Below are 27,396 nucleotides of genomic sequence, written 5' to 3' on the forward strand. Positions count from 1 at the left end.
TCTGGGTTCTGCAGGCATTAACATAGGCAACCTGTTGTTACACAAGTAAATGTGGCATGCTAGCCCACCATTTAAATATCAAAATAGCATGCACATTTTGGAGTGTACTCCCATAAAACAGCCCTTCATCTTGCAAAGGGCTCAATAAGAAGATTATGATTAATAATAATAATAATAATAATAATAATAATAATAATAATAAACAATTGCAACTACTATGGACTCCGGTCCTTAGCTTCCCTTCAGATCTATCCTTCCTTCTTACCAGGCATATGCACCATACGACAGTTGCAGTTCTCCACCAAGTAGCGGGTTTCACAATCGATGCGGCAAGCAGTGATGCTATAGGTGTCATAGAATTCAGACTCCACTGTCACTGACTTGCAGTCACCCCAAGGTGGAGGAAGGTAGATAAGCTGAGCAACAGAGGATAGAATGAGAAGGTCAATATCTCCTTAGTCTTTCCCAAGACAAAAAGAAGAGCTCCATTTGGCCTGTAATGATGATGTCATATACATAGACTCACTAGAGTTTACAAGTGAAACACATAAAATAATATTACCAATAGCATATCCCAGTGTAGACAAGGATACAACTCTGAAGTCACTGCCTGCTACTCAATAGGACTAGCCATTTGACCACAGCCTGGATTCCTGGTTCAGATTTTAGGGATATTTCAATCTAAGCCGCCGCTCTTTACAAAGGAGAATGGAAAACAAAGCATTGCGGGACATTTCTGGTTTTTTTTCCCCCTTGCAAGAATTTACATTCACTCGTTATCCTGCTTTTCTTCCAGAAACCCAAGGCAGCGTACATAACTACCACTTTCAATTTTTATTCATGATAAAATAGGAATAAAATGTTGTGGCCCGCCAGCGGCCAGTGGAGCTGGCACCAGATTCAGACAGTAAGGAGGTTGGGGAGGGAAGTGGGCCAGTCCTGGAGTCTGGGGAAGGCTCTGATGAGGGCTCTGAATTGGAGGCAGAGAGAGGGCTAGAGCCGTATGCCAGTTATCAGCTGCCTTCGGAGTCAGACATGGAGATGAACAGCTGGAGCCTGTTCCCAGTGAGCACATGCGCAGAGTTGCCAGATGCACAGAGCCAAGGTGGCGCAGTGGTTAAATGCAGCACTGCAGGCTACTGCTAGATCAGCAGGTCAGCGGTTCAAATCTCACCGGCTCAGGGTTGACTCAGCCTTCCATCCTTCCGAGGTGGGTAAAATGAGGACCCAGATTGTTGGGGGCAATATGCTGACTCTCTGTAAACCGCTTAGAGAGGCCTGAAAGGCCTATGAAGCGGTATATAAGTCTACTGCTATTATTGCTATGCAGGGAATAGTTAAGGAACAAGGGTCAACTTGGGAGTAAGACCACAGGTGGATGGTGAATGGCCCCTCCCATAGGGAATAAAAGGGGAGCAAAAGGGAAGGGGTATTTGCAGGAGATAATTACCATATTTTTCAGAGTATAAGATGCACCAAGGTTTTGAAGAGGCAAATTTTTAAAAAAGTAGGTAGGTAGATAGAGGAATAGAGATGGAGAGAAAGACAAATACAGTAGGTAGGTATGGAGAGAGAGAGAGTAGTTAGGTAGTAGGTATGTAGGTAGATAAAGGGATAAAGAGAGGGAGAGAGAAATAGAGAAAGATAGAGATAGATAAATACAGTAGGGAGGGAGGGAGGGAGAGAGTGTACGTAGGTAGAGGGATAGAGAGAGAGGGAGAGAAATACAGTAGGTAGGTAGGGAGAGAGAGAGAGTAGGTAGGTTGGTAGGTAGAGGGATAGAGAGAGAGAAATAGGGAGAGAGAAATACAGTAGATAGGTAGGGAGAGAGAGAGAGTAGGTAGGTACGTAGATAGATAGCAGGGGAGAAAGAGAGAGAAATACAGTAGATAGGTAGGGAGAGAGAGAGTTGGTAGGTAAGTAGGTAGATAGAGGGAGAGAGAGAGAGAGAAAGAAAGAAATATAGTAGATAGATAGGGAGAGAGAGAAAGTAGATAGGTAGGTAGATGTTTCCAGGTGTATTTATCCATGTGCTGGAGAAGGAAATCACTGACAATGTGCAGCACCTAAGACTTTGTTCCTGCTGGCACAGCATTTGATCAATGTAATTCTCATCAATCAGTTAAAGAGCTTTCCAAAAGGAAAAAAAAAGTTTTTGCACTCTGCAAACCTCTCAAAAGTCCCGTTTTTTGTGAAAACGGGCCCATTTTTTCAAACAAAAGGCATGAATAGCCTTGCGGAGGGGGGGGGGGCTTTCAGAGTGCTCCTGCAGGGTGGGGGTGGGGGGCAAAAACAAGCAAAAAAAATTGTCAAAAAATTGCATGCATAGCCTTATGGAGGCTTATAAAGTGCTGCTGGGGGCTGGGGGAACAAAAACGGCCCATTTTTTGTTCATTTCTGCCCTCCCCAGCCCCCAGGAGCTCTCTGAAAGGCTTCACAAGGGTATGCACTTCCATTTTGGTGAAGGGGGTTCGGGAGGCAAAAAATGCTGTATTCGATGTATAAGATGCACCCAGATTTTCAGCCTCTTTTTTGAGGAAAAAAAAGGTGCGTCTTATATTCCGAAAAATACGGTAGTTCATTCCTGCATTCTTGCCAAGTGTTGCAGCATCTGAAAGATATTGGCCTGGCCACTCTCCAAGCCTGATAAAGGTCAGTAATTGTGAACTCTCTTGAAAGACTGTGGGAGAGGAAAGACTTTGCTGGAGAGGAATTCACTGTACATTAAATAAAAGGGGTTTATCGGGATGAGGACTCAGCTTCGTGCTTCTGGGGAAGCTTAGGTCAGAACATAAAACATGTCTTATTTAATAAACATAACTTGTGAGATAGGTTTTGCTGAGAAACACTGAGGGGTTGAAAATAATTCAGTGAGCTTCCGTGTCCAAGGGTGGATATGAACCTGGGTGCTCCTGGTCCCAGCCTAGTGCCTTAATCACAAAACCATTCCTGCTCTTTAGAACGAATACAAGAAGCCATTTTAAATAAAGCAAATGTGTCTTCAACTTACCCGCTGCTCTTGGCAGGACACAAATGTTTGGAAGCCAGGTGCCACTCCAAATCCCAGCTGGTCAATGAAGGGTGGCTCATCCTGGCTGTGGATTTGCACTTTAATCCCAGCTTCAAAGGATGTCTCATCTATGGCACAGAGAGATAGAAAGCATGGCAAGAGCAAGGGAGGTGGCCTCTTCCTTTTATTCTGACTCTCTCCAATTCCCAGGGACATCATGAAACACATCCACGCATCGAGGAGAAGCATGATGTTGAAGCTACAGGGGCGTGGAGAGCAGGTTCTCCTGATCTTGTCAATACAAACCTGCCCAGTTTCCCCTGTTAAGGATTAACAACTTTTCTGGGCCAGTGAGTGCCTTTTGGAAGCCTCTTTTGGGTGTTGCCACAAAATGAGTGCCAGGATAAGGTAATGGAAAAGGTTCCCCTCACAGATATGTGCTAGTCGTTCCCGACTCTAGGGGGTGGTGCTCATCTCTGTTTTGAAGCCGAAGAGCCAGCGCTGCCCGACAATGTCTCCGTGGTCATGTGGTCGGCATGACTAAACACCCGAAGGCGCATGAAACGCTGTTACTTTCCCATCAAAGGTGGTCCCTGTTTTTCTACTTGCATTTTTACATGCTTTCGAACTGCTAGGTTGGCAGAAGCTGGGACAAGTAAAGGCAGCTCACTCCATTACGCGGCGCTAAGGATTCAAACTGCTGAATTGCCGACCTTTTTGATTGACAAGCTCAGCATCTTAGTCACTGAGCCACTACAATTTTCAAGTGCCAGGATAGGTGAAATCAATTACAGACATTTATTTACCAGCAAATGGATGGGCTCGCAGCCTGAATTTTCCTCTACACTTAACCCTTTGTTGTTTTTTTCCTGAGCATCTGGGCACGCTTTCAAGCAAAACATTGGGCTACAATCCCCCCCACCTGTTTTCGTTGTCTAAGGAAGCCCAGAGGCCTTCTAATAAATAAAGATGGTTTAGAAATTGAGGTTTCCCTTTACAAGCATGCCAGCTTTCCATACATTTCTTTAAACTAAAGGATGTGTTAAAATATTAAAATCAAGCAGAAAGGGGAGGCTGGTAAATATCAAAAGAGATGTTTTGGGCAGCACGTTGTTCCTCCCTCCCATTCCTTGATCTAACCTGCAGCAGTTTTAGGACTGTGATTGACTGAGCAGAATCAAAATACCCAAAGACTCACAGAAACCAGTCTTCCCCCCCATTAATGCAAAGGTTGAGATTCAATCCAGGCACACATCCAGGGCAGAGGTGGGTTGCTGCCGGTTTTACTACCAGTTCGCAACCCGCGCGTGTGCACTGTTCAATGTAAATTTTTCTTCGCGCATGTGCAGAAAAAGTTACAGTGAACTGCACAATGACAGTCACCAAAATCCAAAATGGCGGCGACCCAGTGGTAGCCAAGGAACCGGTTTGAGGGCGTGGCAGGCCTGGGTTGCTGCTGGATTTGCAACCCAGGCCTGAATTCCACTACCGGTTCCGCCGAATCGGGCCGAACTAGGAGCAACCCACCTCTGATCCAGGGATACTAATAGCATTTTTGTTAAAACCAGGCACAGCCCATGCGGCTCTCTTTCTCTCCCCTTCTCCCTAGAAATGGAAAGCCAGCTAGGAATGCAAACATGCTTTCCACGTAGCCTCTTGATGACCTTTGATTAGGGACTCTGGCTTCACTCCCCTCCTGCAGTTTAAAGAACACATTTTTCCCTTAACAGAACAAAATGCTATTTCTGGATGAGAGGCAGCTACCTGGTTGGCATTGCTAAGCTGGTTGCTATGGTGAATAGGACAGGAGCGAAGAGGGGGAGGCTGAGTAAGGAAACAGGATGTGGAAAGGCAAGATGAAGGTCTCAGGAGGATGTGCAAGTCTAGTTAAATGATTGAATGAGTCTTGGAGGAGGGGAAGGGGTTTGGGCAAATTGAGGCTGCCTAAGGATGGGCAGTGCAGAACAGTGGTGGGTTCCTACTGGTTCTGACCGGTTCGGCTAAACTGGTAGTGGTTTGGCAGCCTGGGTGGCTGCAACCGGCCATTTTTTTTTGGTTCTGCACATGCGTGATCAATTTTTATTGTACTCCTTCTAATCTTCAATACTGCGCATGCACGTGAAGCCCGCCCACAAGCGAACCAGCAGTAATGGCTGCTGGAACCCACCCCTGGTGCAGACTATACACGAAGGATTCTGCCATGAGGAGAAATGAGGAACTGATGCAGGGATAGGGAAGGAGAAAGCACTTTTACCTGTCTCTCCCCAGACCGGAAGGTATTCATCCTGTTGAATGTCCAGCATGATCTCCAAGCCATTGCCGGTGCCCCCTTTCATGGTGATGAGGGGTGGCTTGTCAGACTGGCCGGAATTGAAGGTGTAGCACTTTCCGTAGCGGGTGAAAACCTGTGGAGGAGAAAAAGTAGGCTTAGGATAGGAGCCTGACACTTCCTCTTGGAGGCCAGCGGGCTCTCCTAGCCTTGATAACCAAGAGCAAGCCAGAAGAGAAGAGCATAACCTATAGCAGTGTCACATTGTGTCTTTCAACAAGTGTAATAAGTGTACTCTTTGGGCCCGGTGGACACATCTGGAACTTGGGAACATGTGGCACTCTTGAAAAATGGCTGCAGGGGCAGAGGCTTGCCCAGTTCCAAAATGGTTGCCACATTGATTTGCTACAATGGGTGGGGAACCATGGCCCTTATCTGACATATATATATATATATGGAAAAGGGAGGACGTTTTTTCTTTTTTTTCTTACTGCGTTCTTATGTTCTGCACTGTGTGCATTTATTCTTCTGTTCGTTTGTCCTATGTATGTTGCAGGGCAGACCTTAAAGCTACAAGACATGAAATTAATTTTGAAGGAACCAGGTTAATCTCCAAAACTGAACACTTCAACAAGAGAATAATTATGGAAGCTATCAAAATAGAGAAACACTCCCACATCATGAATAAATGTGACGATACCTCCCGCCTACCAGACATCTGGAAACCAGCCTTAGTCAACAAACAAGCCCCACCCAGCACCCAGGCTGTTACAACACGAAACCACAATGGACACACAGCTAGCACCAATCAGCACCAATCTACCAATCATGGTACAACCACACAACCAATCATTCCACTTACTGAAACAAAAGCAGCACTCCACACACCCCCATCAAGATTTATAGAAAGACGGCAGCTTCGACCACGTTTTAAGCCCAAAACCCAACCTGAAGATGGTGAGTGAGACCTCGCCGAAACATTGCAAAGACAATCTCAATCTTACATGGGAAAAGACCCGAATACCACAAGACCAGCATACCAACACCCGTGAAAATCTATGAAAATTAAATATTTTTATCATAATATGCATTTATTGGTTTTACACTTGAATTTTCCTTTGTAGGGCAAATTTAGAAACATAATCAATTTAATATTGTGTTTATCCTTATGAACCTCTTACAGATTTACCTCCTTTTCAAATTTGCCTTTATTCTCTCCCTCCCCCCCTCAAAGAAAACATGGTCTCTGTAGGTATGCCTGGAAATAAAAATGATATTGCCTGGCTATTTTCTTTGCAGTTACTGGCTCCCCTTTAAAAATATTATTCTTTTTAAAATGCCAATTCAACTGAAGGAAGGAGCAAAGGAAGAGATGTCTTTTTAAAAAAAAAAAAGTTTTTTTTTATTTTTTTTCCATAACCACTCTTGCATCATTAATCTTACAGTGTGTCATCTGGGTGCAGTCTTTGTGTCATCATATTTAACAGTTACATCATTTTAATCTATTTTTATCTTGCCTTTACATTTACATTTCAATTGCCTTTTAATTCAACTCCTCCCCTATAATTCTACATTCTTTTCCAAATTATTCAATTTTCTGTTTCTTTTTGTCTATATTCATTTTCTATCCAGTGATAAAAACATCCCCATATCTTATAATACTCTGATTCTTCCTTTTCTTTAATTGCCAACGTTAATCTGTTCATTCCTCCCTCTCCCTCTGTGGGAGTTTTTTCCATTTTCCAATTTTGTGCAAATACAATTCTAGCTGCAGTTATTACATGAATAGTTAAATATACATTTTTTTTACTATATTTCTCTGGTAAAATACCCAAAACGGTTCTGGCTTTAAATCAATATGCTGCTGTATCATCCTTGCCAAACAGATGTCTGAGGTCTCATTGGCAACCTGGATCTCATCTTAGGGACTCACCTTCCTCCCTTTCCCAGTTCCAACTACTTTGGAACCAGTGAGTTCCACTATGAGTTTCCCACCATTGGGAAACAGTTGAGAACCAAAGACACGGCTTAGTGAAAAATTATATCCATTTGCTTGTCAGGCACAAGGAATGTGCTGGATTGGAGGTTAAAAAGTGCCCATGCATAGAAGGAGCAGGCAGGATTCATTTGCTTTACGACTCAGGAAGCTAACTATCTCTGATGAATTCTCTTAAGACCAGTGGTGGTCTTACATCCTTCAGTATGAACAACAACAATAACAACAACCGCAAATCACAGTGAAAGTGAACAAATACAAGTATTCACTGGTTGCACCTTCCATTAAAGGGCAGACTCTGCCCTGCTGGCATTTACACTCGTCTGCTGCTTACATTCATCTTTTACAGGTGGCCAAATAAAAGTCCCTGCCAAGCAATTCATATAACAAATAGCCAAAGGAATAACATTTGGCAACTGCTACTTGAGGAAAGCTTAAAACATTTGTAAACACATCTGGGTAGTCTTGTTTCTGCCTTGCTGGCATGTTTGAGCCAAATTATTGAAGGAATAAAATTCAGAGACAGACTGGGATAGACCATTCTGCATAAAGTCACAAAGAAAATATGCAAGGTTTCCCAATACCGCCATACATGCAGAGTCTGTCTATTTATCTGTATATGTCATAATTTGACTTTTCCTTCTGCCGAGGTCTATAAAGTACTTATATTAAGTACTGTATGTCTCCATAGGAATCCTGCTTGGGGTAATGCTTAAGGCAGGCAGGCTGGAAGCCAGGGGTCTGGAAGTTCTAGTTCTGCCTTAGGTACAAATCCAGCTGGGTGAGCTTGGGCCAATCCCTTTCTCTCAGCCCCAGCAAGTTGGCAACAACAAACCACTCTGATATCTTTGCCAAGAAAACTTCATGGACTTGTCAAGCAGGTTCTAAGAATCAGACACGACGGAACAGAAGGAAAAAAAAGTCTGATTGAAAAAAATAAAGGAAGAGGGAATGCGTCTAAATATCCTTCCAATTTGGGGATTTTGTTCTCACATTTGGTATGTGCAGTCCTTGTCTTGAAATTGGTAAGATCTTGGTAACTACATGTGATAGATAAATAATTCAACTAACTCAATCCTCTTTTTTTTATATTTTCGGGTTTCTACTCTGCAGAAGTAGCCCGTACTTTAAATCTACTGAGGTTTTAGGAAATAGTGAGCTGTGCTATGTATGCAATTGCACTTGATTTTAGAATCCCACAATTTCCTTGTCTCTGGTATTCCCCATTAAAGTTCACATCTTGTTCTTGAGTCAAGGATAGAAAGCAAGTATTGATAGTTACTAGGATTTCTGCCAAGACAAAAAGATTCAGGTAATTTATAGAAGAGAATATTTGTAGCCCAGGGTTGAACTGTGGGATCCTTGCTGCTCTCTGAGCTTGGTTGTTTTCTTGCGGATGTTTCACTACCAAACTAGATAACAACATCAGTGCTAGTCTGGCAATGAAACATCTGCAAGAAAACAAGCAAACTCAGGAAGCACCAAGGCCCCCCCACAATTTACACTCATTCTTATTAGTGAACATTTAGATAGCCACAATTTTGGTAGTAGGATCTTTCTCTACACAAATGCTAATCTCTGGGTTTCAGGCAGTTGGGAAATTCATTTTTTTTTTACTACTGGTTAGGTGGGCATGGATAGGTGGGCGTGGTGGGGGAAGGATACTGCAAAATCCCCATTCCCTCCCCTCTCCTGGGGGAAGGATATTGCAAAATTTCTATTCCCACCCCAATCTGGGGTCAGCCAGAGGTGGTATTTGCTGGTTCTCCAAACTACTCAAAATTTCCACTACCGGTTCTCCAGAATCTGTAAGAACCTGCTGAATTTCACCCCTGGTTTCAGCCAAACAAGATCTAATATTCTCCCATCCCTCAAAGACCCCATCCTCTGTACAGGTCACCCAGTATGCATTCTTGATTTGTTAATCCCAAATTAGCACATATCATGCAAAGCAGTAATTAAGACCATGCTGTATTTTCAGTTATTTAAGAAAACATGAACTTGTACATTGGAAATCTAAACTATGACATAATTATGAATGATGCAGAATTATAGCAAATATTTAATTATTAATAATTATTGAATTAACTGCTAGCTAGCAACTGCTGCATTTTTGGAAAGCATTCTGCTATTATTTGTTTGTTTGTTATGCTTTTAGGATAACCGGTATGGGGGAAAAAAGAGATTTTCCTTCTTAAGAAGGCTCAATTAAAATTTCTGTAAAGGTGAATGCAATGAAAAACAAGATATTCCAGCCAGATACCACCTCAAGGAGAAGTTTGCCTTGACTCTTATACTGTCATGTTATGTACTTAGGATTGCAGCATCAATGAAAACGTAGCTTACAGTATTTTAAAAGAATTAGTTGCTTTTCCTTCAGCTATCATACTTGCTGACAAATGGAAAGTTGGGAAAAGGTGTTACAGTTCTGTGTACCTTTTGGGGAGGGGTCATAATTTTAACTTGAGGAATAAACTTTGCCTTGTCCTTAGCCTACTGCTATAAAAGATTGTGACTTGGAAGTAGGTAGATAGTATGATCTCAGAAGCTCCTTGGGCAGGAAGGATCTGTATATCATAGAAAAGAGCAAATTGAGAAATGTTAGGGTGGGTGGGGGACTGTTAGACCAAGGGTGTCAAACTCAAGGCCCACGGGCTGGATCCGGCCCACAGGCTGCTTAGATCTGGCCTGAGGGCCACCCTGGAAACAGCGAAGGACTGACCCACAGTTCGTCTGCCATTGAAACAGAGTTTCGGAGGGCTACACGTGGCCCTTCTGTGTTCCATTTTTGGCTGTGACAGCCTCCTGCAGCCCCCTGACAGTGAAAACCGAGCTTGGGAGGGCTGTGTGCGGTCCTCCTGAGCTCCGTTTTCACTGGCAGAAGGCTGCAGGAAGCCATCATAGCCAAAAAAGGAGCCTCAGTGAGTGATGTCAAGCTGCCTACACCCCTCTGTCCCCCTCCGAGGACAAACACAACCTTAATGCGGCTCTCAATGAAATCGAGTTTGACACCCCTGAACTATGAGGTCTGAGATGATCTGTGGTTTGGAGAAAGCTTTTTTCCTCACCTTTCTTTTGTTTGCGCTTCTGTCATTTTCTTCGCTTAGGTTGCTGAGTCACCTGCTCAGCTCACCCCTGTGGTTAGCATTGTGCTTTCCTTTCTCTTGATTTGAGGCTTTGTTTTCATCCTCTTTATTCACGGAAGCTGTTGATTTGAATTTAGTCTCTTGATGGATTCCAAGATTTGTTTTATTCATTTGAGGAGAGTCTTTTTCGGTTTTTCTCTCTGGGAGGGCCAATGGCCTCCTGCTATAAAGGTTTGAGAGTAGGGCCAGAATCAACAGTTGGGGTGACCAGAGGAGGCAAACTCTACAGGAAATCATTATCTGTTTCAGTGGTGGGTTCCAGATCCCATTGCAACTGGTATGGTGCAATGGGGCCCAGCATCCCCCACATGCACATGTGCAGCACGCGTACACAGCACGCACAAGCGTCCTTACCTCTACGACGCCTCTGCGAAGCTCCAGCTGCTCGGCAGAGTGTCGCGCAGGTACTGTACGTTCTGTGCGTGGAAGAGCTCACACACAGGTAAGGCGCTCAGGTGGGCCCTCCAGAGCACTGTACCGGAACAGTACCCGGTGTTCCCGGCAGGCACCAGTAGGCCCGTACTGGGGCGTACTGCCTGCAATCCACCACGGATCTATTTCCTGGGGAGAAGAAACAAGTTGGTGTACAAGAGGAAACTCGAGAAAGGAATTAAGAAACATGGCAGTGGCATCTGGAGACTAAACTGGAAGACTAATGGTATGAAAATGTTCTAAGAAACTGTGAAGGGCATAGCATATTTGTTTGCCTGCCTGACATTCGCCTGAACTACAACTAGGACAAGTTAAAATAACTCTGTCGGAAAGAACAGACAAGAAGATTCAGGGCAGCCTATATAAATGATAAAGAGGATAAAAGATTTTTAGATGGCAGGCAGAACAGGAGAACATCAAAGCTAATGTCATTTTCTACACTGAAAGAAAAGAACAGGAATGGGTAAGAGTAGAATATATTTAGACCACAAACTTCAAAAACACAATCTAAATAAATGCACCGAAATGCATTTTTAAACCAGAGAGCAAAAATGCTCAGATACAATATTTAATAATTCAAGTGACTCATGTTTTTGATTGGCAAATTATGGATGGGGAATGATATGCATTTCTTTAATCTGTGGCTGACTGTACCACAATCACAAGATTCAGGCCTGCTGAAAGTACTTGGATGTGAACTGGTGGCAAGTCTGATCAAGTTCTCCTTCCCTTGTGGTCATCTGGTTTTGCTTTAGAACAAGCCACAACTAACTATGATCCATATCTTGGGGAGCTATGGTTTGTTTTAGTCATAGCTACATTTTGGCTTTCTAATCTACTATAATCTTTCTCTTCACTGTCAATCAGTCTCCCCCACAGAACTCCAGAGATGGGAGAGTGAACATCTGCAGCAGGAAACTGCCATATTTGGCTAGGTTTCATGAACAATTTGAACAATAACATTCCTGGTTCCTAAGTCTACATCATGAAGCCTACTATAAGTTCACTAGTCAATCTTATCTCCATGCTACAATCCCTTTCTCTTTGTTGCTCCATTAAATTGCAGTATGCTTCCTTAGTCGAAGGTTCACTATATTCAACTCTATGAATTTTTATTAATTTTGCCCATTGCATTCTGCTTCTAAATTTCAGGATTAGAAAGGAATTGGAATCCCGGTTAGAACTAGAGAAAGTAACAACACTGAAATATATAGAAGGATAACCAAGGTAGACAGTATATAGCTAAAGTGGTAAAGGCCAAAATGCTGTCCAAAATATTAATATATGAGTTCCAAATGCCTGGTACTTAGAAGACATGCTGACCCACAATTGGCTGCACGCTTTCATGGCTTTTGTTCGCAAGTCAAAGAAATACACCTTGAAATTTCAAAGGTACCCATTTTTATACACATCCCAATTTCATTGAGAGCAGAATGGAACAGCAGACACAAAAAGGACTAAAACACATACACCTCTGACCCTTTCCACTGGATCCATCAAAATGAGAGGAGAAAACATGGCTCAAAGAAGAGGGAAAATTATTATTTTATGTACTCCTTTGAGTTTCAGATACCACTTCTCTTTCTTGCTCTATCATCAAGGGAGCAGGCAAAATTCTTTTTTCTTTTTCCTCTAAGTTAACCCAATTGTTAGCCAAGTGCAATACAAGTACAATCCTCTTCTTTTTAAAGTCCCACACAGAACACCATCCTGAGAATAAAAAGCTGATTTTCTGTCATTCTGAAACAGAAAACACACAACTGGAAATCAACTGAACATACGGTAGTTAAAAAAAAAGAAAATTCCCAAACTTTTTGCCTTTGAGATGAGCCCAGTTCCTAGTGTCTACGTGAATGCAACTAAGCATTTTGTTTTGACAATAGTATAGTGTGGAAGTAGTTGGCCATTTGCCTTTTTAAAGGATCTGGTTGTGATTTCCCAGCCTTGTTATTCACTGAGAGCTTGCATTCTCAACTATTGGCTGAACCTGCTTAATTGATTAGTCTAGATAAGCAATAGCAATAGCACTTAGACTTATATACTGCTTCACAATGCTCAACAGCACTCACTAAGCGGTTTACAGAGTCAGCCTATTGCCCCCAACAATCTGAGTCCTCATTTTACCAACCTCGGAAGGATGGAAGGCTGAGTCAATCTTGAGCCTGGTGAGATTCGAACTGCCAAATTGCAGGCAGCTGGCAGTCAGCAGAAATAGCCTGCAGTACTGCATTCTAACCACTACTCCACTGCGGCTCATGAGGTCAATGAGAGGCTGCCATCTGCCCAGACTTTCTCTAAAACCAGTGAAAACGTAAACAAGCTGTCCCTATCCATTACATGCATGATCCCACAACCTTGCATCGTGCCAGACCACTGCAGCCCTTGCCTCTCCCCCCCCCCAAAATTAAAAATGCCCCCCCCCCCCTGAAGTATTGTCATATGCCAATACTTTAGCAGTCTGCTGAAATAATAACTTTGCAACTGCAGGACGCAACAGTTGTCTGTTGTCCTCGCCAAGAGTCCCCCTTTCCCCAATCCTGACTTACAGTGGTGAAGTTGTGGGGGCCACAGCGCTCACCCTGAAAGTGGCAGGAGAGCAGCATTTCCTCGAGCTGGTGGCCCAGCCGGTCCAGCCAACGGTGTGTGGATTGCTCCTGTGGTGGCAAGGGGGGCAGATAATGGGAGAAGTCCAGCAGGTTCCCCAACCAGAGCCACTGGGCGTCCCACAGGAGGGTCTGCACAGCAGGCGCGGGCTGCAAGTTTTTGTTGAGCAGACCAAGCCAGTAGCCCCCGAGGTGGAGATCCGCTCGACTCATACGACGTAGTAGCACCAGGTTGTTGTTGCAGAGGGTGACAGCGGGGAAGGTCAGGTTGGGGGAGTAGAGGATATGCAGCTTGGTGTGAACAGGCCAAGAAAGCAGATAATGGATGCGGTTGGATGACCAGGTCAAGAGCAAGGCCATGGAAGCCAGGATAGCCATCAGCCAAAAGGCACGGTGTGGGCAGGACAGGTGCACTGAGAAGACCTGGTGAAGTCCATGGAACTTGATTTGCTTCAGGGAAAAGCGAGGTGGGTCTACAACACAGCCACTCCTGCTGCTTTCCATATTAGCAATCGGAGAGATGGAGAAGCCAGCCTGGGTTGAAGGATGTATCTCTTTAACAAGCTGTATTCTCCTCATCATCTGAGCTCAAACGCTGCTGCTTCCGTATCTCTTTATCTCTATCTCAGTGGCTTTGGCTGGTACTGCAAAGAGGTGGGGATGCTGTGAGAGCTGGCTGAAGGATCAGTAGCCTCTCCTAGTTACAAAGAGACTGTGTGTCGAGTAGCTCACGCACTGAAAGAGCCACCTAGAGCATGCCAGAGCCAAGACAGGCAGGAGGAAAGCAGGCAATAAAAGGAGACACGGGGAGGAAGGCGGGGAAGGAAAGGGGAGTGGAAGAAAGAGAGAAAGAAGAGAAATGGGGGTGTACAGAGATGATTCAGAGGCATCGGCTTGGTTAAGAGAAGGAAGACTTAGCTGAACAATAGAGGAAAGCACAGAAATGAAAGCGGTGCTGGCTGAAAGAAAGAGGAGGGGGAAAGACAGAAAAATAGCACATAGGGGGAAATGGCATGTAGTTATTTAGAAAGAAATGGTGCCTGACAGGCAGCAAAGCAAACTCAAGTGAAGTTCGGCACCTATCCAGTCAGTTTGGTTGATTGAAAGCATATGTTAAACAACCAACAATTGTCCTTTCCCCAGCATCTATGAGCTATATCTATTTGATTCTCCCTCTTGTGGTTACCTTGCATTAACCACCCTCTCTATAGGGCTCTTTGCATGAGATTTCCTGAAAAGGGATGCAAATATTTTATTTGGATTTGCTTTTTTTTCTGAGCAAGCACATAGCTCTATGCCTCTTTTGTCTTAAAATGGGTAGATGAGGGAGGAGGAGGTGACTGGCTGTTTACAATCCCTAGCATGGGAATAACGAATAATGTAAAATTGCACAATGTAAGATTAGTTTTAGACAAGTAGTCCCTGGCACCTGGACAAATGGAGTTAGGCATCTTTACCGCCAGGAATTAAAATTTGTAGTATGTTTTGAGCATGATGCAAGTAAGTACATACTTGGGCTCCTTATGACATATAAAGGGATGCGGTGGCTCAGTGGCTAAGACGCTGAGCTTGTCGATCAGAAAGCTTGGCAGTTCGGCGGTTCGAATACCTAGCGCTGCGTAATGGAGTGAGCTCCCGTTACTTGTCCCAGCTTCTGCCAGCCTAGCAGTTTGAAAGCATGTAAAAATGCAAATAGAAAAATAGGAATCACAGTTGGTGGGCGGGTAACAGCATTCTGTGCACCTTTGGCGTTTAATCATGCTGGCCACATGACCACAGAGATGTCTTTGGACGGTGCTGTCTCTTTGGCTTTGAAACGGAGATGAGCACCACTCCCTAGAGTCAGGAATGACTAGCACGTATGTGTGAGGGGAACCTTTACCTTTAGGACATATACCAAAGATATCAGCAGTTGAAGCAAATAGGGGAAAGTTTCAATACAAATACTGCTTATATTAATGCTGTCATCTCCCAGGAAGATGAATGCTTGCAATATTTATTATTTGGACATCCCTGAAAGTTTACTGGTAAAGACAAATGGATGTTGGAAACAGTCTGAATAAGGGCAAGTACACATGTCCCAGCATCCTGCAAGAGTCTGAATAAGCTATTCACTGAAATTCAAAGTAAGACCAGGGGACAAAGTATCCTACCTTAAAGAGCAGAGAGAAACAACAAAGCATGAAGGAAACAAAGGACCATGTACAGAAAATTAGTAATGACAGAAAGGCACCAACTCAGGAAACAAAATCTACCCTGTGTTTTATTCTTTGTATCTAGTGCTTGAAGAAGAATGGATCTATGCAGAATCTTCAAGCTTCTAAACAAAATAATCAGACACTGCGTGTTCAGGAGGCGATCACGAGGCTCATCAAACCAGGCATCCAGAAAACCTCCATAGATCTGATGGATGCTTATTTTGCACATCTCTATCAGATGAGCACAGCACAGACTCCTCAGATTCAAGGTTGGACAGGAGCGCCAACAGTTTGAAACTCTTCCCTTTGGTGTAATTTCAGCACACTGTGTTTACTTAAAAGATTGCAAGCCTGATGTAGTCCACCAGAACACTCTTAGAGTGTCCGTATTTCTGCTTATCTGGATGATCTGCTCATAAAGTGTTTTTAAGGGGAAGGAAAATAGACAGTACACCCTTGGAAGTTCCAGTCCTGAGGAATCACAGATGATCACAAATGAACTCTCCAGACAGATCTGCACTTGTAGCTACAGAGAGAAGGCAAGCAGTTCCTATCCCCAGAACAGCCACTCAAGTTGCAGAGCAAAATAAGAGAGGATTTAGCCTCCAGGAGGCAGACTCAGGTGATAATAGGGAGACTGTAGGGGAATAATGGTAGTGGCCTTGGATACGCTTTCATTCCAGAGGTGGTATTTGCAAGTTCTGACCAGTTCTGGAGAACCGGTAGCAGAAATTTTGAGTAGTTCCGAGAACCGGTGAATACCACCTCTGACTGGCCCAGCCCCCATCTATTCTCTGCCTCCCGAATCCCAGCTGATCGGAAGGCAATGGGGATTTTGCAGTATCCTTCCCCCGCAGTATCCTTCCCCTGCTCACCAAGCCACACCCACCAAGCCATGCCCACAGAACCAGCAGTAATTTTTTTTGAATCCCATCCCTGTTTCATTCCATACCAATTCAGTTGATTCCTGCTCCCATTCCAGGGCCAAACAGCCTATCGATTCCTAGCTGTGCAATCATGCATGCTGCCCAGATTGTTAAGAAGTGGCTGAAGCCAGTCACTTCTTACATGAAGAATGCCTTTCATCAACCTGAGCAGGACAGTTAACCACAGACTCCAGCTGAGAGGCTGGGAAAGTCATCTTCAGTCCTGTTCAGGCCAAGAAGAGTGGTCCCAATTCAAGTCATTGTGCCAATCAGCTGCCAGGAACTGCAAGTGGTGTACTTGATGTTAATGGACATGAAACACCTGGTGAAGGGGAGAGATGTTCTGATAAGAATGACCAACATCACAATCAAAGCCTAGGTCAACGCATAATGTAAGACAGGGGACTCCAGAAGGAGGTAGAATGCCTGATGAAGAGGGCAGGACATCTGACCTTCATATTGGCAGATTATGGAAAAGGGGTCTGTGAAACAATAATGGACTGGTTAAGCTGCTAGTGTTTCTTGCAGGGGAGATAGATGCTGTATCCAGAAATAAAGGATATCATATAAGTCAGGGATGTCAATCTGGTGGCCCGCAGGCTGGATGCTAACCTGCTTGTGATAGCAGGTAACTGGCAGATGATCCTTACCAGGGGTGGGTTTTGGTGAACACTACTGCCAGTCTGCTTGCATGCGTGCTTGATGCACACTGGGCGTGCATGCACAGTGCAATTAAAATTGTTCTGCGCATGTGCAGAACTGAAAAACAAGATGGCAGCGCCGACAGGGGAACCAGTTTGGGAGCTTGGCAGGCCTGGGTTGTTGCTGGTTCCAGTGACCCAGGCCACCAAACCATTACCAGTTCAGCCGAACCAGTCCAAACCAGTAGGAACCCATCACTGATTTTTACAGTAAATTCAAGCACTGATGTGGCTGACCAGCACCAACCTTTACATATTATCTTGTTTTTAAGAAGCAATGTATTGGAGAGTTCCAGTGGTGGGATACGACCGACACGCCCTGGTACAGGCATACCGGTGCCTGCTGGGAACACCAGATATCATTCTGGTACGGTGCTCCGGAGAGCCCACCTGCCCTCCCGACATGTATTTGAGCCGATCGGGGCTTCTGCGCACGGAGCGTACGACACCTACACGACGCTTCACTGAGCAGTTGGAGCGTTGCGAGTGGTAAGTACACATGCGTGTGTTGCATGCGTGCATGTGGTGGACGCTCGGCCCTGTTGCACCATACCAGTTGCACTGGGGATCTGGAACCCACCACTGGAGAGACCCCTATGTTTCGTATACCTTACATATCTTCTGCAGAATAATTTACTTTGCATGAATAATAAAACTAGGTGTGTTGAGACACATAGACAGCATTTATGCTGGAAAAACCGGGCTCAGAATGGTGAGTGTGCATGTTTTACAGGCCTGCATCAGCTATTGTTAACCTTGGAAGGAGATGTCGATGTCAGGGACAGCTTGCGATGTGCGCGGCGTGCCAGATGGAAGCAAGACAATCTCTACTGTGGGGAGGGAGATGGAGGCTGCGTTCACAGAAGCATATACAGCACTGAATGAATCACAGGCCTGGTTCAGGGTGACCATATGCCATTTTTAGAGGACAATCCCCTATTTGAAGCGGTGTGCCTGGAAAGGTCTACTTTGACAAAAAGAAGACATAGTGAGAAACATACAAAGCGGGAAGGCCCCCCTGGAAGATGCTTTATTGATAGCTTTTATGTTTGCAGCAGACTGAGCAAGAACACAGAATCCAAATTTCTCTGGCTTCCCATGGAGTAGGGGAGTGTGGAGGAAGAGAAAGGACACAGTCCTGAAGCTTGTATAGTTTGTGTCTTTCCTAGCACAACCAATATTTGCAGTACAATTCCATGCATGTCCAATTTTGAGGAATAAGTTCTTAATGAACATTGTGGCATTTACTTCCAGGTAAACAGAAGAAAACTATTTTTAAATTTGGAGCCCAAGCTTTATTTTTCCACTTTTTGCATTACAATACTTTGATTTTCCTGTTTTACAATCTTACCACCAATTCTCTTTTTCTATGTACATCCAGTGTACAAATTTTTGCACACGCTCAAACACATTGGTTAAGTCCCAGCAGGAGCATTCACACATCATATGAAGCCCAGCTAGGTTTAACCTTGGTTAGTTTTTCTATGGCTTAATATTTTATAAAGAATCCAGTCAGTTTGATTATTTAATGGCTCGGTATATTGTGCAAACCCAGATAATGAATCAGTTCAATAATTAAGCATGTTGGACTCCGAAAAAAAAAATGCTTAAGGTCTTTGAGGAAACCGAGCCATTTCCAAAAGCATATAGTATAATAAATCAATTAGAGACTTTTAAGACACCTCAGGACTCTATTACTGTTTTTGTCACAGAGTAATACCATTTAGCCTTCACTTTGAGAATTGCTACCATAAATCTAAGGAAAGCCTGGGGTTGAAGACCATGCAGTCTGAGCCCAGGATGGGGACTGTGAATGGAAAAGATGCAGCCAATATTTTTTTTTAAAAAATTATAAAAGCAATAATTTGTTTTTCCTGAAAATAATGGTTTTATTTGCAGAAGCAGTGCGTTTTCACATTACTCTTCTTACACACTATTATTTCTTGGGCTCTAATATATGTCTCTGTAAGTACACTTTCAATCCTGCTGTACTATAGAGAATTTCTCAGCAAACATATGTAAAATTTATTATTAATCATTACAGATATGACCTGTTTAACAACAGTGCAATACAAAATTTGATCTAAAATGTCACAGCCTTAAAGTTATTACAGAAAGTATCTGGAAGACACCAGATTACCTACCTAAATGCTCACCACCTCATCCTGCATTATTTAAGGCCACAAAATCCCAATGGCAACATTCTACAAGCAGGCAATTTTTTCTTGATTGGCAGAAATTGGGTTAGCCTAGTGGCAGGAGCAATCTTATTTCCCCTTCCCCACTTTCCTGAACTATTCTTGATTTAGCCAGGACTACTGCGGGCATACAAAGTACTCTTGTGCAGAATCCCACTTAGTGTCCCACTTTAAAACCCTTGTTTTAAGACTCACAATTTATTAAATAGAATTACATAACAAAAGTTATGCAGGGTCCCGATCAGGGGTGAAATTCAGCAGGTTCTGGAGAACTGGTAGCAGAAATTTTGAGTAGTTCGGAGAACTGGTAAATACCACCTCTGTCTGGCCCCAGAGTGGGGAGGGAATGGAGATTTTGCAGTATCCTTCCCCCAGGAGTGCCGAGGGAATGGGGATTTTGCAGTATCCTTCCCCCAGGAGTGCGGAGGGAATGGGGATTTTGCAGTATCCTTCCCCTGCTATGCCCACCAAGCCATGCCCACAGAACCAGTAGTAAAAAAAAATTGAATTTCACCACTGGTCTCGATGAGTCATAGGCACAGGTCTCGGCGACCAAGAGGGCATGTGCAAAGTCAACATTCCTGTATGGTATATACCAGGGGTGTCGAACTCAATTTCATCGAGGGCCACATCAGGATTGGGTTTCACTTTTGAGGGCCAGGTAGGGGCGTGGCCATGGTGGGCATGACATGGGACCGCACCTCCCCAGAAAGGGTTTTATAAACTTATAAAAATAGGGAGGCGTACATTTTTGTGATTTCGTTTTTTTAATACTTACTTGATCTACTTGGTCACCTTATGAGAGAGAGACCAGAAACTGACTCCCTAGGAAGACTAGAACTAAAAACTATTGACAGGCTATAGATACCGTACTTCTTCTCCCTCTCTTTTTACTTGCAATTGGTGCTTCCTCCCTCATGTGGCACCCCTGTGCGACGCAGTTTATATAAACCCATGATGGTGAACCTATGGCACACGTGCCAGAGGTGGCATGCAGAGCCCTCTCTGTGGGCATGCGTGCCATTGCCCCAGCTCAGCCAGCTGGTCATCGGGTTTCTGGTGCTCTGGTGCTTGCGCATGTGTGCAATGTGCACATGCATGCCTTCCAGTTTGAGCACTCTGTGCCTAAAAGGTTCACAATCACTGGTATAACCTGTTGTGGCAGCCCTGACTGAGCCACTATTCAACACTACGGTAAGCACCAGCTGAATCCAATCCAGGATTCTTGATAGACAGAGTATAGATGAAAAGGATTCTAGCAATCACTCAAGCCACTGGCTTTGCAGAAAAATATATCTGATCTGCCCCAAACTTCCTAAATTCTAATATTTCAGGTTGGCAGCCCCCCCCCCCTCCACTAGTTTGATCTGTAGCCAGGAGCACATGATGATTGCTTACTTCCTGCCACAACAAGCCTCATCTGCTGATTTTGCAAACGAGACTGCTGTTAAGGTCCCCAGGGAGTCTTCCACCCCTTTCCATTGGCAGATCCTATGTGATTAGAGAGACAGCGAAGCAAACTTCCATTTGCTGAGTCTGACCACAGTCGTTTATCCTCTGATAATGGACAGCAACTTGTCAAGGACACAGCGTAACACTGCTGAGCTCAATAAAATGAAACCTTAAAGGTCAACATATCCTTGAGTCAAGCTTGGCTTCCGATGAAGGCATATAGGCACGTTTCTTGGTCATGTTATAGTTTACCAGTGCATTTTTTTAAACTACCCAATGTAGTCTGGATGCATTAATATACAGTGGAAAATATTAAGGGGAAGAACTTTGTGGCACATGCTCCATCATAGTCAGTGGTGGGTTGCTCCCAGTTTGGCCCGGTTCAGCCAAACTGGTAGTAGTGACAGCGGGAGGACCTGCCCACCCTCCCGGACGCTTCTGTGCATGTGCAGAAGCGTTGTGCGCGTGCATGAGCACACGCGGGAGCGAGCCCGAACCGGTAATGCCAAAATTATGGGGAGAGAGTAAGGTAGGACTTTAATGAAATGTATGAGCTCTGGCCTCTGATTATCTGTGGATAAATTAGATCAGATCATGTTCGTTTTATACACAAACACACAAACACAATATTTGCATTAGATTGCATATAGAACTGTAACAATTTATTGTTCTAATAACATATAATACTCTACCTTTTTTTGCTGCATTTTTCACTATTTTAAGCATTTGTTATCTTTTTTTATAATGCTAATTTTGATAATTTTACTGTTTTGTTCCTTTTATCTTTTTATGTTATTACTTAAAAAGCAATAAAATTATTTTAAATAAATAATGTAAGTCTGAAAATACAGAATTTGCCTCTGAGGGTACAGTGAATTTTCCATCATTTTGGCACTGTTAGAAATAGGTGCCTTTGGCTCCCTCTACTGTACACTCATCCTGAGTAAATCAAGCACCAGCAGACTTCATGTTTTGGATGAGGAAGGCCTGGAGCCCAGATCTTGGCACTTCACCTAGAAATGGAAGGGAATGGAACATGGAAGAGACGCTCTGCCTGAGTCCCTGGTATGCTATTGCCAATCAGGATGGCAAAACAAGATGGCAAAACAGGATGGCAAGGACAAATGAAGAAATCCACAGGTTCAGGATTCAAGAGCTACATTGTCACGATGTAAAAAAGATGTTGAGATTCCTTGAAAGAGTGCAGAGAAGAGCAACAAAGATGATTAGGGGACTGGAGGCGAAAACATATGAAGAAAGGCTGCAGGAACTGGGTATGTCTAGTTTAAAGAAAAGGACTAGAGGAGACATGATAGCAGTGTTCAAATATCCCAGAGGCTGCCACAAAGAAGAGGGAGTCAAGCTATTCCCCAAGGCACCTGAGGGTAGGACAAGAAGCAATGGGTGGAAACTAATCAAGCAGAGAAGCAACTTAGAACTGAGGAGAAATTTTCTGACAGTTAGAACAATTAATTAGTGGAACAATTTGCCTTCAGGAGTTTTGAGTGGTCCAACACTGGAAGTTTTTAAAAAGATGTTGGATAACTATTTGTCTAAAGTGGTATAGGGTTTCCTGCCTAAGCAGGGGGTTGGACTAGAAAACTCTATTCTATTCTATTCCTTCCAACTCTGTTATTCTATTCTATTCTATTCGCTTTTGATGTACGACAACAATTGAGGCAAAATTTCTGTTGCTAAGTGAGGCAGTTGTTAACTGAGTTTTGCCCCATTTTACAATCTTTCCTATTAACCAAATCACTGCAGTTGTTAAGTTACTAATATAAGTGTTAAGTGAATCTGGCTTCCCCATTCATTTTGCTTGTCAGAAGGCCGCAAAAGGTGATCACGTGACCTCGGGACACTGCAACCGTCATAAATATGAACCAGTTGCCAAGTGCCCAAATTTTGATCACCTTCCTTATCCCGGGGGGTGCTGCAATGGCTGTAAGGGTGAAAAGGGGTCCTAAGGCACCTTTCTCAGTGCCATTGTAACTTTGCACAGTCACTGTGCAAAATGAACTGTTATAAGTCAAGGACTACCTGCACACTCATACTTTGGTCAATGGGTCTTTTTTTCTTCTGTTGGCATCAAGGATATGTTCTCAAATTATTAGCAATGGGCTCTTTAAGCACAGATGAAGACGAAGGAAGGCATGACAATTCTTTACTAAAGGTAAAGATAAAGGTTCCCCTCGCCCATATGTGCTAGTCGTTCCTGACTCTAGGGGGTGGTGCTCATCACTGTTTCAAAGCCCAAGAGCCAGCACTCTCTGAAGACGTCTCCGTGGTCATGTGGCTGGCATGACTAAATGTCAAAGGCGCGCGGAATGCTGTTATCTTCCCACCAAAGGTAGTCCCTATTTTTTCTACTTGCATTTCTACATGCTTTTGAACCGCTAAGTTGACAGAAGCTGGGACAAGTAACAGGAACTCACTCTGTTACATAGCACTAGGGATTCGAACCGCCGAACTGCCGACCTTTCTGATTGACAAGCTCAGCGTCTTAGCCACTGAGCCGACACGTCTTTACCAGGTAGTCCCAGGAAAGAAATATATATTTCCTGTGGTGTAACTAGAATCAAGTTTGTTGTGAGAGAAGAGAGTGATGAATGCTGCCAAGGCCGCCCTTCTTCCGGTTTCCCCTAGGACTGTTTCCCCACTAGCCACTCTTCACATCTCTTCCAAGGGGCCCACTGTAACAGTGTTTCTCAACCTTGGCAACTTGAAGATGTCCAGACTTCTCAGCATTCGCTGGCTGGGGAATTCTGGGAGTTGAAGTCCAGACATCTTCAAGTTGCCAAGGTTGAGAAACACTGGTACTGAATATGCCCAGGCCTCTCTGAGCAATCCTTCTCTGGCATTCCTCTCTGTGACCTCTTGCCCCTCTCTATGGCAGCAAAGTTCAGTTTGGGCAAACTAAGTTTTTCAACCACAATTCTCCTCAGTTTAAACAAACCAGAAACTAAGTCTTAGTTTCTAAATAATAGTAATTCAACAGAATTCAATTGTTCAGTCTCAAAAAAGCAAAAATAAGTCAAACTCAAGTCTAGTATGGTTTGCATTCTTTATATGTAGACACTCAAGAAAATCTTAATGCCCAAGAAATAACTCAAAACTTAAAGAATGAAATTTGATGAGCACATCTCAGGAAGTTAAGAATAGCACTGTCTAAGACTAAGTGGTTTATAGCAGTGGTCCCCAACCCCCGGTCTGCGGACCGGTGCCAGGCCGCGGAGTACCTGGCACCGGGCCGCGCAGCGGCCGGGGGCCATGATCCCTGCTGCCTCTTCACCCACACGCGCAGCCTGAGATCAACCCCGGGACTCGAACCCGAGAGCCGCCTCTCCGGTCCAAACCCCACTCCCACCCCGGCCGCCCGCCCGGCCGCCTTGGTAGCCCGTGGAGACGGAGCGCGTTCGGTTAGCCGCTACCTGGGGGCGCTGTCCCCATGACGTCACCGCGGAGTCCTCGCCTCCTTCCCTGGCGAGGCTTTCTCCCCGCCAGCCAATCAGAGGCCAGTCCCCGGGCAAACGGGGACAAGTTGCTGGCCGGTCGAAGCAGAAGCGGGAGATTGGAGGGGGGGAGAGAGAGCGAGAGCGAGCGCTGGGCAGGTGGCAGCGCGTTCCACAGCGGACTAGGCGCACCGCGGGCTGCCAACCCCCCCCCCCACACGTACACACACTGCCTCTCTGGCAATTGGCTGCCCAGGAAGGAAGCGGGGAGCTTTCACAGATAGGAACGTGATGGGGTTTGTTTTCTTCCCCCACTCCTGAGCCCCCCCTTTTTTTTTTTTTTGCTTGCCTTCTGGGGTCTCCGCCGTGGAGCAGCCGAGGTCAGATGGGGAGGCGGGGAGAGAGAGAGAGAGAGAGAGAGAGAGAGAGATGGGCGGGTGGCAGCTGTCTGTGAAACATCTTCCCCTCTCCACCTCCTGGGCAGCCAATTGCCAGAGAGGCACGGTGGGGGTGGTGGGGGTGGTGGGGGTGGAAGGAAATAAAAAGAGAAGTTGCCCTTTCATTTTGCAATCTCTCTCTACGACCTTGTTTCATTCTCTTCCCTTTTGTTTCGTCCTCATTTCTCAATCTCAGCAACTTTAACACTTTTGGACTTCAACTCCCCAAATTGCCCAGCCAGCTAGAATAGATAGATAGATGGTGGATAGGTGATTGATAGATAGAGAGGGATGGATGGATGGATGGATGGATAAATAGATAAATAGATAGATAGATGATAGATAGATAGAGGATATATACACATACACGCATACATACATACATACACAGAGAGAGACAGAGACAGACATGGATGGATAGATATCACAGAAGTGAGTACACCCCCTCACATTTTATCAATATTTAAGTATATCTTGCAGCAGTTTAGACATTAATGGCTGGGGGCCATGATCGCTGCAGAACAACGCCCCCCAACCCCTGCGCGCGCACAGCGGGCCACGGTAAAATTATCAAAGGCTGACTGGTCCGCGGCGATAAAAAGGTTGGGGACCACTGGTTTATAGAATCAGCCTATTACTCCCAGCAGTCTGGGTCCTCATTTTACCAAGCATGGAAGGATGGAAGGCTGAGTCAACCTTGAGCCTGGTGAGATTTGAACTCTGTGAGGGTTATATCCCCATTTGAACTGTTGTTTGAAAGACTACCAACTATCATTTGGGGTCTTGATCTGGGTACCCTAACCCTCCAGAAGGGCTTGTCTGTCTTCTTCTGCTTTCTTCACAAGGTCATTAGACAGTTTTGGAGGAATAGCACCCTGTTTCTGAAGAGAATTTGAATCATTGATTGGGATCCAGAAGTTTAAGAACACTTTTCTCCATCCTAGATGGAAGGGCCCATTCCAAGTTTATCTAATTATCCATACAACAGCAGAACAGCCTGGACTGCATGCCTACAGCAATACAACTGCAACCTACTTTTAGACAATCCAGTTTAGGTCACACCTATATGATGTATGATATGACCCAGATAAGCAACAGGGGAAACATCATCTGCTTGCTTGGGTTAAACCAATTCATTTACTTGCATTGGAGATAGTTTTATCTGAAATCTCATTAGTCTGTAATTATGATTAATTTATGCAACCTGTCTCCTCCTATCTTGCTGTTTTCTATTTTTGATTTTTGTTTTACGTCCTGTGCCTCTAATTCAGCAGGTTCTAGCTGGTTTAGATGAACCAGTAGTGGTTTCGGCGGGAGGCACCCATCACATCCTGTTTTTGATGCTCTGCGCACGCACGGAGGTGGCAGACACATGTTCACATTTGTGAACCGGTAGCAAAGTAAATTGATTTCATCCCTAAACCCATTGATTTACAATGCCATGTTTACCTTTCCACCTGAAGGAGAGCATTTCTCTACTTGGCACACCTTTGGGTTTAAGAGCACTATTTTTTTTCACTTGTATAATTCATCCACTACCACCATAAAGGAGAAGCTAATAAATATATGGACCTCTACTGAATTAATTAAAGGAAATACACACTTTATTTCTAGAACGCAACTGATTGCATATTGATTTATTTGGTCCCTGCTGACCCAAAATCCAGAACAATCCCACAGTCTGGGTGGTTTTGGATATGTGGACACACAGCATGTATAATATTTTACCTTCTATGTGGTATGGAATTTGCACTCTAGGGTTTCGGCTGTCAGTATTTGGCCTCTTCTCACCTTTCAGGTTGGCATCCTAACTGCCCTCTCTATCATTCCTGTATCATCCTTAATCTTTTAGTGGAATGGAAATATCCTTTACTCTCTCTTCTTTGATGGTCTATACCAGTGATGGCCACAGGTGCCACGCGGAGCCATATTTGTCAGCACAGCACCCCATAGCTCCAGCACGCACCTGGTTTTTGGCCTTCCGGAGGGCCAGGGGAAGCCATTTTTGCCCTCCCTAGGCTTCAGGAAAACCTCTGGAGCCTGGGGAGGATGAAAAACAGGCCCAACGGGTCAACCAGAAGTTTTTCACACTCTCCAGGCTCTGGAGGCTTTCCTGAAGCCAGGGGAGGGCAAAAACTCCCCCCATATGGGGGGGGGGACATGCACACATGTGCAATGGGGGGGGGTTATACATGCATGTGCAGGTGGGTGGGTACACATGAAGAATAGCACGGCCACACACAATTTTGGCACCCCTTTAGAAAAAGGTTTGGAACTTGCCCTCCTAAATAATTTTGGCATCTTTTGAGAGTTATGCCAACGCGATACAATTGGCAAGCTACAAGCAGAAGTTATCTTAACTTCCCAAATAACCATCCAAAATTGCATTACTTGGATTTCTTATTCACTAGTCAAGGATGTTTTTGTGCTCTTATTAACTCCAGCCATTGTACTGATGTGGGAAGTCTTGTAGTGAAGCAAAGTCTTCCTTCACGTTCAAGTTATTTATACAACAATCTGCCAACTTTCATGCCATCATATAAACCGATGCTTCCTTATCTTCCTTTTCTAATCTC

The 27,396-nt window shown here is 44.4% G+C and overlaps 1 protein-coding gene across 3 annotated transcripts in view; it reads right to left on the minus strand.

The window, feature by feature from the left end:
- ASIC1 (acid sensing ion channel subunit 1) overlaps positions 1-27,396 on the minus strand; it is a 233,987-nt gene that overhangs the window by 13,774 nt on the left and 192,817 nt on the right. For 2 of the 3 annotated variants that reach the window (XM_087710377.1, XM_087710378.1), the window contains 3 exons: positions 5,265-5,415; positions 3,011-3,138; positions 266-416 (listed from right to left, as the gene is read on the minus strand). In XM_087710377.1, coding sequence (XP_087566503.1) covers positions 266-416; positions 3,011-3,138; positions 5,265-5,415 — 430 coding nt within the window. Of the gene's footprint in view, positions 1-265; positions 417-3,010; positions 3,139-5,264; positions 5,416-13,399; positions 14,026-27,396 lie in introns of those variants that run through there. The other variant, XM_014070928.2, reaches the window with a different exon arrangement.

Source organism: Thamnophis sirtalis, unplaced genomic scaffold, assembly GCF_051295495.1.
Source record: "Thamnophis sirtalis isolate CommonGarterSnake01/CBP01778 unplaced genomic scaffold, rThaSir2_p1.2 scaffold_3, whole genome shotgun sequence".
Taxonomy (NCBI): Eukaryota; Metazoa; Chordata; class Lepidosauria; order Squamata; family Natricidae; genus Thamnophis; species Thamnophis sirtalis.